At 40.0% G+C, this 15,605-nt stretch overlaps 1 protein-coding gene across 2 annotated transcripts in view; it reads right to left on the bottom strand.

Annotated features, from left to right (window-relative positions):
* The window catches only part of LOC126203028 (origin recognition complex subunit 3), a 122,875-nt gene that overhangs the window by 16,878 nt on the left and 90,392 nt on the right, over window positions 1-15,605 (bottom strand). For both annotated transcript variants that reach the window (XM_049937266.1, XM_049937267.1), the window contains exons 10-11: window positions 10,329-10,892; window positions 5,703-5,954 (exon numbers count right to left, since the gene is read on the bottom strand). In XM_049937266.1, the coding sequence (XP_049793223.1) occupies window positions 5,703-5,954; window positions 10,329-10,892 (816 nt within the window). The remainder of the gene's footprint in view (window positions 1-5,702; window positions 5,955-10,328; window positions 10,893-15,605) is intronic.

The following is a 15,605-nucleotide window of genomic DNA, read 5'->3' as shown; positions in this document are numbered from 1 at the left end:
GTTGAGCCTTATTGGTCAGGTAGGTGGCGAAAAAGTGATTCCACTGTAAGGGCCGGGAGAAGGAGAGAAGGTCTTTAACTAGTCCTGCACGGTTGAATTTGGGAGTGGGGCAAAAGGTGATGCCTTTGGAAAGAATTGATATTTCTGTGGGACTAAGGCTTCTGGAGGAAAGGTTCATAACTGTGTTGCGGGTCTGTTTAATTTTTGGTTTCTTTGTGGTGGTGGGAGGGAGTTTTGGAGGGTGGGGCAAGTGTAGTAGGTCTGCGGGACAGAGTTTGTCAGCTATGAGGGGGCGTGAGGGAGGTTTGGAGGTAGTTGTAGAAGTGGTGGACAGTGGTACTCTGAGGTAGGAATAGGAAGTGAGCAGGATGGAGAGCTTTTTGAGATGGCATTGTGCATGTTTTCAAGTCGTTGATTGGGTTTGCGAATGATCAGTGTTGTTATAATTATGAGTTAAATCCATAGATTCAGACTACCAGAATGAAAATAATCAACTAACAGGTGAGAAAGATTACATATTATCTTCTCGGTGTATCTAAGAAAATGAAATTTTGACAGAAAATTTTTGGCAAGATCGCTACACTAGTAAGGACCAGTTGTACAGTTCCTGGCTAGCAGCCGCTTAAGTTCTATTCTGAAAATAATGCGGAAAATGTGTTGTACAAACAAGTAACAATGCCTTACTGGAGAATAATTACGGGATAACTAAACCGGTGATTCTGACAGGGTTAGTGAAGTTAATCAGCGAACAAATTTTGACAATGGCAGGTGTAGCTACAATACTGGTGATGACAAGATTGATTGTTAGAACAAGTAAGGAGAAGAAACGGGGATGTCACACATATTATGGAAGAATAAGATGATTCCAAATGTATATAAAAATTTCTCAATACTACTTTTCGAACTCATGCTTGAGACACTGCTGCGCACGAATGAAATGTGGAACTATTTCATAATAAAACTTTTAGCTTGTAGTAGGCCTAATAGGCATTTGATATTGATACTCCATGAATTATATTCTGTCATGTTATAAAAAATGACTATTTGTGCCAAAACAGTCTCGTTTATTTGGGGTGTGTTACAAAACTGCTGCAATAGTAAAAAGGCCTATATTGTTTTATCTAGCAGACAATGACAAAATAGACATGATCAGATAGATAAACCACACCAGTCTTGGGTATTATTTGTATTAACAGCTATTTCAGTACTACATAATGACATTCCAATTTTTCACGTAGCGACATGTTTGACGAAATTTGATGAGGTAATAGATTCCTTCGCAGAAAGGAAAGCACGTCATGTAGAACTCTAGCAAGATCAGAGAGAGAAAAATGCTAGGAGATAAGGATTGAAGAAACGTGCACTTTCTTGCTTGTCTCTTGGCTTTAATGGTTTTATGTATCCTATAATAATTTTATGTCACACAAAACAGCAAGTTATTAGCTAATAGGCAATAAAGAGTGCAAATTTTCTGAAGAGGTCTTATTCTCCCAATTACAAATAATCCCATCCGCTCTTAATTGCGAGACTTTAAAAAAAAAGAAGAGGGGTAGGCTGTGAAACCAGCTGACTGGCAGCAGGAGAGGCACCACAGGACATTTCAATTTCCACTGTTCTGAATATAGTTTGATGGCATCAATTACAAAATTTACACGTCTCAATTCCACAGAGCGAAGTATAGTGACATGTGACAAGAAGAATGCCGTATGAAGAGGTGCGGCACTGGACTTTGGCATACTTAAGACCAAATAAGATGTCTTATATTTCCTCGAAAACATATGTTTTATGTTTCAGACTTTTCAGAAAGATGTGCGCTACAAGATGAACTTATTTTTGAAAATTAAATTTTTTTTGGTATTGACCCGGTTCGCAAATATCGTACATCCGGGGCTGATGCGCAGAGCAGTCTGGGTTATAGTGGGTAGTCTCCACGTGATGAGTGATTTTGCTGTTTCCCCTTCATTTAGTCTCGCGTCAAATGAAAACAAAACAGATATCTGTTGCCGTGAGTTATTGAGTGAATTAGAATACATTCACATAATTACGGAAGGCTGTTATTAATTTCGGATTTTATTTTATTTCTGTCTTTCTGACAGTCAAGCATTAATCGCCTTGCAGAAAAATGAAGTTATTTTTGTCTGTTTGTTAAAGAAATTTGACTTTTATTAACCTTTTCCGCAGAGGCAGTCAATGTATTTGAAACGAAATGTTTAATTCCACAGTACTGGCTAGTTTCAACTGTTGGCTGCATTTCAAATGCACGTCTTCATCTTCTAGCACGTATGGCATTATTTCATAATAAAGAACCAAACATGATATAATACAGTACTGGTGTTCCAAGAAAATTTACATCCCGAAAACCACACTGAAAAGCTTAATATCAGTTCGAGGTCTATTTCATTGGGATTCTGGACATACAAATATGAACTTTAAATGTGTACATTTTAGTATGGTTCACGAAATTCTGATGTTCTTGGAGTATCCTCTGATGTCTGATCTTTTAATGTTTTACACGTACGTACATACGGGCTTCCTACGTCACTGTAGTTGCGCAAGTGCAGTGTCGCCCGTTATCCGCGCGCTCTGGCAACTGCTGAAATGAACCTATTTCTAACAGGTCGCGGGAAAATATTGCAAATGGTTGTTTGAAAAGTGTTACTTTCAAAGAAAATATCCTTTTACATAAGTGGAACTATGTGCGAGAATGTACCATGAATTTCTTAAATCACAGAGCGTTTGACTCTCATTTAAAAATCAACTCTTTGATGACGAGCCATTTAGAAGAATTTCGAACCCTGAAGATCAGACATTTATGCCAATATTAAAAATTTTACTTTCACATTTGTGTGATATTTCACGCGCAAAAAAGATCAACATTATATGCAAAAGCATAGCTTCTCTTGCAACTTAGAGACCAATTTTATATGTGAAAGCTTTTCTTTTGTTGTAGCAGCACTATGTGTGTTAATTTAAACTATTAACTTTCCATTTGTGTGTTCGTGCAACTTAACAGTGATGATGCTGTTGGCTGACCACATCAAGTGTCCTATGCTATGAATATCCGCTGTCATCAGCTGGCGAGATCACATGACATGAGCTACAAAACGTAATCTAGATTTCAATGATTCGGAAAGTAACATGCGGTGTTCGTTGGAATTCCACTGTATACTTTCGTAATACGAAAATACACAGCATACATGTTGGTGCTGCACATCAAAGATATTTCCAAAAGGTGTCTTTTTCCCCGAGTCTCGTTTTCTAAAGTGCCAGGAAATTCTATGCCCATGTGTAAAACCATAACCATTCAAAGGATTGATACGCTTTGCAGTTCCGATGGAAAATATACTGTTACTTAACACCGTAAAAGTGTGTTTTCATCCGGGAGAAAGTCTATTTTTAACTGGGAAATCCGGAAAAATTCAGGGTTAGGAGATAGGGGTGGACAGATCAGATGCACTGCAGTTGTACTTGACTACAAGAAGTGTGTGGCAGGTAGGCCTTGTCACCTTTTGGACAATAACACACACACAAAAACCGGTCCGCGGGACCCCATTTTTTCAATCCACACAGAGTTGTAGAAAATTCTATGAACCTATGTCGATCGAGGTCTTGGTATTGCCTGCACGGTACTCCTAAACCGAGGCCCACAAGAAAGACGGGCCATGGTGCATATGTCACAAAGGCAGCCCTGAACTTGCTCGCTCACTCAGCTTGGCAGACAAAATGCGTTTTTAAGCCTGTTAACTCACAGGTGCGCATGTACATACTAAAGAGAATTGCATCTTCTACTGCAGCAAAATTTAATTCAAGATCAATATTCGATATAAACGGTATAACTGCTTGTTTGTAGCATTTAGTCTCTTCTGCTTATTTCATATAAGAAATGGTGCCTTATGCAACTGATAATCATTTTGGCATGATTTTAATTTTATTGTACCCCAGTACAGCTGTAATAAATTGTAAGTTGGCCTATGGACTTCCTATTACTGTAGGACTAATAACAGTAAGACTCCATAATAGCGGATTCCGGTTGAAGATGCAATTCTCATTTGTACGTACACACCTAGTTATTAGTTAACAGGTGTAGCAACGTAGTTTGTCTGCAGAGTTGAGCGAGCGAGCACAGGCCTATTTTCGTACGCCACGGCTCATCTTTCTCGTAGGCCTCGTCCTAAACACACCTGATCTGCACATTTCAACTCATTACCTGAAATATGCAAAGGCAACTGTACTAGCCATCCCTCACAACACGCTTTGCAGCACAAGCAAGTTAAATATTTATGCAGTTTAGAAAGAACCAATATTTATGTTTCTTTAATCTTTTAATTCTTCGTCTAACACATGAATTTTACGTGTGGGGTAGATTTGCTTTCTTTTCAATGTACATTATGGCACCAGCCTGATGAAGCTGTAACGTAAGTTTCAGGCCCTTTTCCATACTGTCAATTTGAATACAGCACATACAGGGTGAACCAGACCTCCAGTGGCACACTTGGAGAGGTTGTTCACAGATACCTTCTTAATATTTTGTTACATGGGACCCACAGTTTCCGGCAGCTCATTGTGAAGTTATGGCATTTCGTTTGGTTTTTTGCCCTAATTATCTTTGCACCTGCACTGCACTGGAAATATTGCACAACAGTGCAAATGTTGACGTTACGCACTGTGCCTTGTTTCCACACGCTCCCAGACCTGCTTTTGACAACAAATTTCAATTTGCACACGGTACCTGCTGCTGACAACAGTTGTCCCCATTTTACTCTTCACCTTCAAGTTCGCATTCATCAGTTCTGATTGGCTGTGTCTCAGGTCTGTTTTTACAGCAGTGTTAGCAGTACGTTAACAGTGATACACAGATCTACAAATGGGTTCACCGATGAAGCATTGGCCGAGATGCACCTCGTGTTCACTGAATGCAATAGAAAAGCTACACAATGATGCTATGCTGACACGTTCCCGCATAGTCAGCAATTGCGTCACAGTACAGTGTTCCATCTGAGGGTTGTTGCGTAACTCTGTCTTGTGTGCTGTACATTTTGGTTATTGCATACTACAGGCTTCTTCACTGTTGTGAAGCATTTCAACAGAATCGAGGCTGAGTGCAGCAACAGACCAAATAAATCATAATTACATTACTACTCCGTAATGAGCCACTGAAGACTGAAGGTCACTTATTTCAAAATACTTGGAAGGTATCCTTGAGAAACCTCTCAAAGTTTGTCAGAGTTCTAGTTCACATCTCTCTTCCCGCAAAAATCTTGTCTTCTTAGAATTCCATTTAAACAAACTGGATTTTTCTTCCTGTGAATCTTGCCTTACTAAAACTCAAATGCCACTTGAAGAAAAGAGCCTCTGTGACGTGCACAAGCACGCCCTCTACCTCTCCAGACACTCGCAACACTATCTTGTGGACGTAAAAAGGTAAAGGTGTTATCAACCCACAAAAAAATGCTGAGACTGATGGGGATTGGGCTTGAGACCTATGGATCTGCAGTGTGGCACTTTACCACTCAGCCACTTATGTGTAACAAATGCTTCAGGCAAACAGAAAGTAGAAACCCAATTTTTGAATGAGATCTCTCTGATTAGGATTATTTTGGATAACACAGTCTTCACATTTTTAACAATACTTTAAGTCTGCAAGCTTTTTATTTGATAGCTATTTACATCTTTTGAGCTGCAAAAACAAAAAGGGAACATACCTCCAGATAGACTGACGGGTTGCTAAGAGCTGAATGAATTGCCCCACGAGGAGCCCCCACGATGCGTGACTTAACACGCGCCACATCGTCGAAGAAGATTACTTCTGCTAATGGCAATGAGGTCGGGGGTTGTAAGAGTGCCGGAAAAGCATCTTCAGTCAGGTACACCAGGAGTTTTTGTCGAATTGCTTCAAATTTTGACATTGCATCTTCATCATCATTAGACTGCTGCTCTTTCAGTTCTAAAAGCCGCTGGAAGAGAAAATGGAAAACTCTTTAGCATCTGCTTAAAGTCAGGAAAAAACTAGCTTCCAGAGATGTAAATATAAATAATTTTAAGTAGGCTAACAATATTTGTTATAATGCATGTCACATACTATGTGATACACAAAAGAAAATTGTGTGTGTTTGTAGCTTTGGAAACAACAACTAGAACATATTGGAAATTTAATAACAGAACCTTCAGTTTGACAATACAAGCCAACAGTGAAAATGTAACTGGGATGAAAGAAATGTTTTTTAATGGTGCGACCATGCTGATAATGAAAATGGCAATGAAAAACTTGAATTAGCTCTCATTTTTTTTGTTAAATGGCGGTGCACTTATGGTAGTTATACTCTATTAGCATTCATTGTCAATCCCTTTGCACACAGCTTTTGAAATCCCACTGATGGTGGACAGAGCGATGAAGTTCCAGGTAACAACAACTGAGTGTATTTTGTCACTATTTTTAGCCAAGGCTTGTAGCAACAAGGTGGAGGGGAAGAGGAGGGTAGGAGCAGAGCACATTGCATTTAACTGCAGTTTCACTCTGTTGCAGCTGTGTTCTGTTCGTGTGCTGGAGGAATGTGTTATTGAAGTGTAATTAGAGTGTGTGGTCATTGCATTTCCTGTGATTAATATGCCTCACAAATGCATAACAGTGCTGACAATTTCTGCTACATATGCAGACAATATCATGTATTAGGAAGGTGTACAGAATGTACTGTGGCTGTGAAATCGGGGATTAGGACGAACCTTGGGTTCCTCATGTATGTTGTACATCTTGTGTCTCAAGTATTCATTCGTGGTTGAATTGTAAAAAAGCTTCCATGCTATACCCATGACCAGGCAAAAACCATCAAAACATGAACAATTTTTATTTTTGTATGACAACTCCATTCACACATAGTATTTCCAAGAAGAAAAAGTCTTCCTTGATGTATCCTAACATACTGTTGGCCATGCAACCAGTGCCTCACGGAGACAGACTGCCTGTTTCTGTCCCATCTGCTTATGATAGTGACAGGGCTGGTAGTGAAACTAGTGCTGCACTTCAAACAACAGTTATTTGAAAGATTATCATTTTGTGTGTAATCATGAGCGTACAGAGATTCACAAAATTACAAGGAGTGAACTTAATGACCTAGTGAGAGACACGGAACTGTCGAAAGCTAAAGCTGAACTGTTGGCATCAAGACTACAACAGTAGCATTGTCATGACAAGACAGTAAATGTGACTGCATTCTGAAACCACCATAAGCCATTCCTTCCACTTTTCGAAAGAGAAAAGAATTTTGTATTTTTTAGTGATTTACAGGGACTAATGGCAGCTATGGACATTGACTATGAAAGTGATCAGTGGAGGTTGTCCACTGACTCCTCCAAAGTAAGTCTCAAGTGTGTACTACTAAATAGCAGCAACATGTTCCCACTGATTCTGACTGCGTATGCATCTTACGTGAAAGAAATCAAACAATGGAAAATCCAGAATGGAATGTAGCAATATTAGAGAAGGAAAGTTGCTGCTCACCTTATAGCAGAGATGCTAAGTCGCAATAGGCACAACAGAAAGATTCACAAAATTATAGTTTTCGGCCATTGACGCGTCAATAACAGACACGCACACGCACACACACACACACACACCCACACACACACACACACACACACACACACACACACTCTCTCTCTCTCTCTCTCTCTCTCTCTCTCTCTCTCTCTCTCATTCATGCAAACACAACTCGCACACAGGTCGGCAGTCTCAGGCAACTGAAACCACAATGCGAGCAGCAGCAGTGCTTGATGGGAATGACAACTGGGTGGGGTGGGGACGGGGAGGGATAGTATGGTGGAGGTGGCCGACAGTGAAGTGCTGCAGTTTAGATGGAGGGCAGGAGAGAAGAAGGTGGGGAAGGAGGGGGGGGGGGGGGTAGCGGAAAAGAGAGAAATAAAAAGAAATTAAAAGACTGGGTGCGGTGGTGAAATGACAGCTGCGCAGTGCTGGAATGAATGGGAACAGGAAGGGGGCTGGATGGATGAGGACAGTGACTAACGAAGGTTGAGGCCAGGAGGGTTACGGGAACGTAGGATGTATTGCAGGGAAAGTTCCCACCTGTGCAGTTCAGAAATGCTAGTGTTGGTGGGAAGGATCCATATGGCACAGGCTGTGAAGCAAGCACTGAAATTATGGACATTATGTTTGGTAGCGTGTTCAGCAACAGGGTGGTCCACTTGTTTCTTGGCCACAGTCTGTCAGTGGCCATTCATGAGCACGGACAGCTTGTTGGTTGTCATGCCCACATAGAATGCAGCACAGTGGTTGCAGTTTAGCTTGTAAATCACATGCCTTTGATGGAATAGGTGATGTTAGCGAGCGGACTGGAGTAGGTGGTGATAGGAGGATGTATGGGACACATATTGCATTTAGGTCTATTACAAGGGTAGGAGGCACGAGGTAAGGCATTGGGAGCAGAGGTTGTGTAAGGATGGACGAGTATATTGTGTAGGTTCAGTGGATGGCGGAATAGCACTGCAAGAGGGGTGGGAAGGATAGTGGACAGGGCATTTCTCATTTCAGGGCACGGCAAGAGGTAATCGAAACCTGGCGAAGATTGTAATTCAGTTGCTCCAGTCCTGGATGGTACAGAGTCATGAGGGGAATGCTCCTCTGTGGCTGGTCTGTGGGACTTTGGTAGGTGGTGGGAGACTGGAAATATAAGGCATGGCAGATTTTTTTTTAGTACAAGGTTGGGAGCATAATTACGGTCAGTGAAGACTTCAGTGAGACCCACGGTGTATTTTGAGAGGGATTGCTCATCACTGCAGATGCGATGACCACGGGTGGCTAGGCCGTACGGAGAATGCTCCTCCTTACCCCCACCCAGTTGCCACTCCCATCATGCACCGGTGCTACTGCTCGCAGTGTTGATTTCAGTTGTCTGAGACTGTAGATGTGAGAGCGCGTGTGTGTGTGTGTGTGTGTGTGTGTGTGTGTGTGTGTGTGTGTGTGTGTGTGTTTTATGGTTGACAAAGGCCTTAATGGCTGAAAGCTATAATTGTGTGAATCTTTTTGCTGTGCCTATCGTGACTCAGCATCTCCGCTATGATGTGAGTACAAACTTCCCTGCTCTAATATTGTTACATGAAAGAAAATATGATAATATGAACTAATGAACTAATTGTTATTGGAATTGAACTATAACAAGTTTAAATGGCAGACTTAGGGAGATCTGAAAGTCATAGTCATATTAGTAGGGCTACAAAATGGTAACACCGAATTTCATTGCTTCCTTTGCCTCTGGGATACTGCACCAAAGCACTTCATTATAAAAATGAAGACTGGCCAAAGTGTCCATCACTTGAACCAGGCTCTCATATTGTTATGCATTTGTTGTAGGCAAGAACATAATTCGCCCTGCTCTTCATATAAAATTTGGCCCAATGAAAAACTTCGTTAGGGCCATTGGCAAAACCGGGGGAGCATTTTCCTTTTTTATTAATTCTGCTTTGTTCCTTCTGAACTTTTGCCACATATTAATTCTAAAATTTGAAAATTTGAGTTCAAATACTTAAATAATAGTGAAATGAGGTGTCTTTGATCTTTGTGTATACATGAGAAAATTAAAACTAAAAATGGTGTTTAGAGATTAAATCTCACCATCATTAATATAGGCAGATGATAGCTCAAATTTAGGAGAAGAGGGCAAGGATGTGGCTATAATCTATTTTAGGTCCAATTCCCAGATTTTCTGGAAGTAATTTAGGGAAACAACAGAAAAATTATGTCAGGATGTCAATCACATCTCTCTGTCTGGGTTCAAACAAGATGTTCCAACGATTGTGGCATGAAAATGTTTATTTGTGATGTTGCACCTGACAACCTGGATCTCAAACTTCTCACAATCACAAAGAATGTCTGCTTCAGTTGGAATGAGGTCACGATGTTCAGCTTACGGAATAGCATACACACTTTCAAACAGTGTGGCAGATGTGATGGTCAGGAGTAGGTACTTTTCCTGGTTTTGTCAAGAAGAGAATCAGGTTTTGCTTTCTTCATCATAATGACTATTCAAATCATGCCTGCCGCAAATTTCAGTGACATTTTGAGTTCTCCCCCTGCCACATGAGACAGTGGACTACTCTCACATGGAAGACACATTTTCAAGAGATGAAGAAGTCTTGAAGAAACTAGCTGAAGGATAGTTTTGGAAAATAAAGACAGGAACTGAGAGTAGTGGAAATGAAAAATGCACCTTATTACTAGAGCACCTTGGATAAAATAAATATTCAGCACATTACCCATGAACAATCACTGGACAGTTCACAAAAGAATAATGAATGTGTATATATGGAAAGTAACATACCTTTTTTAGTTCACTTCTACTCAAATTCCCTTCTAGCATATTCACCACTCTCTTTGTAGGACTAGTCTCAGGGGATTCAAAAAGATTAGCTCTTTTAGCTGATCCGCTGCAGACATCTCTCTTTGCAGAGCTACCGTACTTTGGACTTCTCAGTGGAGTTTTTCTCGCAGGACTGTTTAAACCACACTTCCTCACTGGAGTGCTCACTGGTGACTTTGATAAACTTCTGGTTTTTGTGGGAGTTGTGAAATTGTTCATCACCAGAGGAGGCCTTCGCTTTGTCGGGCTCTCCATTTCTCCTGGATTCCTTTTCTTCCTGGGACTTTCAAAATCTGCAACCCGCTGGAGGTCTGCGGCAGCACGCTCTAGTGTACTGTACAACAGTTCCAGCTTCGAGCTCCAGTGATTTGTCTGGGACTTCTGACAAGACAGACACGCAAGGGCAGAGGCTACAAGAGTCGACAATTCCTGCTGCGACTGCACACGGAGCAGCTGGACACATTGTCTAAAGCCAGCCGACTCGATAACTGGTTGTGACACAGACAGCGAGTACATCTCACGAATCTGTAAGGAAGAGAGGAATGAACACATTACTTGCCATAAGATTTCAAAAGTAACTAAACAGACAAATGTACATCTTCGATCTAAATTTTCACAATGAAAATTCACTCAAACAGGTTATAATTTTACCATGTCGTTAGTTTCTGGGTACTACTGTCTTAATTTTAATTTCATAAAATATTACAGGTCACTCAGTTGGAAAAACTGTTACGTGTAATGTCAGAGGAACAAAATAAGATTTCATAAATTATCAAATGCAGTATTAAAGATAAAACATCAGAATTACAAATAATTAGAGAGAGAGAGAGAGAGAGAGAGAGAGAGAACTACTACTGACTCAGGTGGTGGTTAAAGGGATCACTATAGCAAATACCCACTAGTACTAGCATTGCTGGTCCCTGTTTTGAACACAACCGAGGTAGATTCTTCCTACACATTGATCAGAGGCCTGAAGATGGCACAGTAAAACGGTGAAACTGGCTGCCAATTAAAATAGGGGTGAAAAGTGATGGCTGAAAGGTATTTAATTTGACATCCTTTACTGCCAGCGCGTCAGGTGTTTGCCCACCCCTGCCCACCAGCACCGGCAGATGCCCGGCAGGCGTGTGAGCTGCAACACCCTATGTCGGATGTACCACAGGTGCAAAGAGATGTCGGTTGCACATTGTGTTGTCTCAATACTTTCATCTCACCTTCATCACAAAGACGCGCACGGAGATGAAGTGGCATCGAACAGAAATACTCGCATCAGGCAGCTGAACAATCCTAGCCAATTAATTATGTGGTGTGATCATTTCATACTCGCAGCGAACACAAAAGGATAATGCAAATGTTAACGGTAAACACAGAACAATTTAAGACTTTTTACACAATTTTAGGTCTAGTCAAACATGTTAGTAACATACAGAATGACCTGATAATTTCAAATCTGTACATTCAATGAATTTCAGCTACATCTATACTCTGCAAACCTCCATGAACCTCCTACTATTTCGTAGTAACTAGAACCACTATTAACGAAGTACCACAGCTTTTGTTAATCTGAGGTTAAAACGTCTTCCACTTGCCTTATGCTTATCTCAAGGTTTCTTAGGTCTTTGTGATCACCTATTGATTATCTGAGGGTTACGAGAGTTGAGCAAAGTTCAGCCTGGAAACCATCTTTTATGTAATTCAGTCTGATGGCTTAACTGATTTTAAAAGGGACATTATACTTGTTATTCCACTTTAATTCTACAAATAAGCTGTTAATGACTCCCGTTATAGGAAAAAATTATTCTCTTGTACTGCCTTAGCAGTGACACTAGCAGCATTGTTCCAACAATGACAAAAGTCAATGTACGAGGTGTGGCTAGAAAAAAACCGGACTAGTACTGGTGAAACAATAAAACGAATGCAATAAGGCTGAAAGTCGCGTGGCCTGTCACGTGACTCTCGCTCCGCCTACTGCTCGAGTTTCATCTGCCTCCTGCACTCAGTCTGCCCGTGGCGTCTGTTTTAAGTAGTTGACGTTTTGTCTGTGCGTCGGAAAATGTTGAGTGTACAGAAAGAACAGCGTGTTAACATCAAATTTTGTTTCAAACTAGGGAAATCTGCAAGTGAAACGTTTGTAATGTTACAACAAGTGTACGGCGATGATTGTTTATCGCGAACACAAGTGTTTGAGTGGTTTAAACGATTTAAAGATGGCCGCGAAGACACCAGTGATGACACTCGCACTGGCAGACCTTTGTCAGCAAAAACTGATGCAAACATTGAAAAAATCAGTAAACTTGTTCGACAAGATCGCCGTTTAACAATCAGAGCAGTGTCGGAGTTACAGGAGTTGACAAGGAAAGTGTTAGGCAGATTCTTCATGAAAGTTTCAACATGAACAAAGTGTGTTCAAAAATGGTTCCAAAGTGTCTTACAATTGAACAGAAGGAACGCCGAAGAATGATTTGTTCTGACATCCTGGAAAACATTGAAAGTGATCCCACCTTCTTACAAAATGTTATTACTTGCGATGAATCGTGGTTTTTTACTTACGATCCCGAAACTAAACGCCAATCGATGCATTGGAAAACTCCTGGTTCTCCACGACAAAAAAAAAGCACGAATGTCAAAATCGAAATTCAAGGCAATGATGATTGTTTTTTTTGACATCAAAGGGATTGTGCACATTGATTGGGTACCAGAGGGACAAACAGTGAATCAGCATTACTACATTAGCGTCCTGGCTACCCTACGTGAGCGAGTACGGAGAAAACGGAACGATTTGTGGAGAAAAAAGTCATGGATCCTTCACCAAGACAATGCCCCAGCTCACAGTGCGTTGTCAGTGAAGACGTTTTTGGCAAAACACAACATTCCCATCTTAGATCATCCACCCTACTCACCTGATTTGGCCCCCTGTGACTTTTTTCTTTTCCCTGAAGTCAAGTCAGCTTTGAAAGGAACTAGATTTGAGACTGTTGAAGCAGTAAAAGAAAAAGCGACGGAAGTAATGTATGGACTTACCGAAAATGATCTGCAGCATTGCTATGAACAGTGGAAAATTCGTATGGAGCGGTGTAGAGACCGAGGAGGAGAGTACATTGAAGGAGATAACATGAAATTGTAAATAATTGTAAATAAATGTTTTTTCCAGCATCAGTCCGGTTTTTTTCTAGCCGCACCTCGTATGCATTAACAATACAGCAGCAGTATTGTTTCCTCATGTTTTAGTTGTTTGTCATCTTCCAAACAGTTACATACCAATTGCTATATTTATGAAAATGACAATGTTAAAAAAGAAATGCATTATGGTTTGGCTTCGAAAGAAATTAGAAGCAATAAAACCGACTCACAATAGCATGAAATTGTGTTCAAAAGCTAGTCAAAATTGCTTATCACCTCCAGTTGTTGGTGACTGGACAAGAAATAGAAAAAAAATATTAAATTTGCAGAAAATAAAAGCCCCTTTTTAATGATTAAAAAGGAAGCAGCTAACTTTCCCGGAAACAGATGAAGCCACCCATGCCTGGTTTCAACAGTACTGTAGTTGATGTATGTTAATTTTGAGTTTATGATAGTGCCTAAATTTATGTCACGTATGGTCGTTTGTTGTTTTTTTATGAGGAAAAGTTAATCACCATGTGAACATTGACTGAAAAGGTGGGAAATATAGTGTGGAGTGCAACTGTTAACATATGCTTTTTTTCTTCTTCTTCTTTCGATTTCGGCCATCTTTGGACCACGTTCAACAATTCACTTGCCCGGCTTTTTGATCTTTTTTCTCTCTTCCCAATATTTCCTCATCATTTTCGAATGGTTCCTCCTCCGCTCTTCCGACCATTTCCTGTTATTATTCTTTAGTTTCGTTTCTTCTGGAAAACACTTAATTTCGTTCACTATTTGTCTAAACTTTTTCCTGTCCCTGATTGACTCACGGGTGACATTAAAATAGGCCAAATCCTTTTTCACCATCTGTATCCATTTATTGTTGGTTTTTTCGTTCCTGTTACTATGTTCAAACACTTTTCTTGTTAGTCTGTTTCCATCCATCCTCGACTGGTGACCATAAAACGTTAGTCTGCGTTTACGCATTGCATCACTCACTTTCTCAATAGTTTTGTATATTTCCTTATTACTCTTTAGCTTGTACTCTTCTCCAATCTTTCTCGGTCCTAATATTTTTCTCAAAATTTTCCTTTCTTTCCTTTCCATGTTTTCTATTTCCCCCTTTTTGTTAAGAGTTAGGCACTCCGATGCATACAGGCATTCTGGTCTAATGACAGTTTTATAATGTCTTAATTTAGCTTGAATCGAAATGTTTTTTTTGTTATATATGTCTTTGGTTTTTTGAAAAGCAAATTCCATTTTCCTTGCTCTCGCCTGGTTTGCACTCTTGTCTAAACCATTCACTTGGATTATTTCACCTAAATACTTAAATTTTTCTACTCTCTTAATATTGCCGTATTTAGTAATAAGATTTTTCTTGTTATTTCTATGATTAGACATATACACGGTTTTTTCAAATGAAATCTGCAGTCCAGCTCTGGCCGAAACTTCTTGTAGTTTCTCCAAGTAATTCTGAGCTATTTCTTCGTTTTCTGTAATTATTGCCAGATCGTCTGCAAAAGCTAAACAGTCCACTTCTATTTTTTCTTTTTTTGTTCCAATTCTGATGTCATTCTTGGTGCCTTTGAGTTCTTCTTTCCATATTCTCAATATCTTTTCCAGTACGCAGTTGAAGAGGATTGGGGATAAACCATCACCTTGTCTAACACCTGTTTTAATTTCGAACTTCCTTGAAATTTCACCCATAAATTTAACTTTGGCCTTACTGTTTGTTAGCGTCTGTTTGATAATTTGAATTGTTTTCTTATCGACCCCAAATTCTTCCAATACTTTCAGTAGTGTTTCTCTATCTACCAAGTCGTATGCTTTTTTGAAATCTACAAATACTATTGCAAATCTCTGGCCTCTTGAGATTCTGTAACGAATTAGTGTTTTCAGGTTAAATATTTGTTCAACACAGGATCTACCTTGTCTAAAACCTGCTTGATATTCACCTATTTTTTTATCCAGAACTGGCTCCACGATTTGAAGTAATTTCCTTGACAAAATTTTGTATCCTACTGGTAGTAGCGAGATCCCTCTATAATTATTAACATTCATCTTATCCCCCTTTTTGTGTAGTGGGTGTATCAGGGCACACTGCCAGTCTTCAGGAATTCTTTCTTCGTCCCAGAT

This window comes from Schistocerca nitens, chromosome 9 (assembly GCF_023898315.1).
Source record: "Schistocerca nitens isolate TAMUIC-IGC-003100 chromosome 9, iqSchNite1.1, whole genome shotgun sequence".
In the NCBI taxonomy this organism is placed as follows: domain Eukaryota; kingdom Metazoa; phylum Arthropoda; class Insecta; order Orthoptera; family Acrididae; genus Schistocerca; species Schistocerca nitens.
Note: the sequence above shows the minus strand (reverse complement) of the source record. Positions and strands in the feature narration are given on the sequence as shown.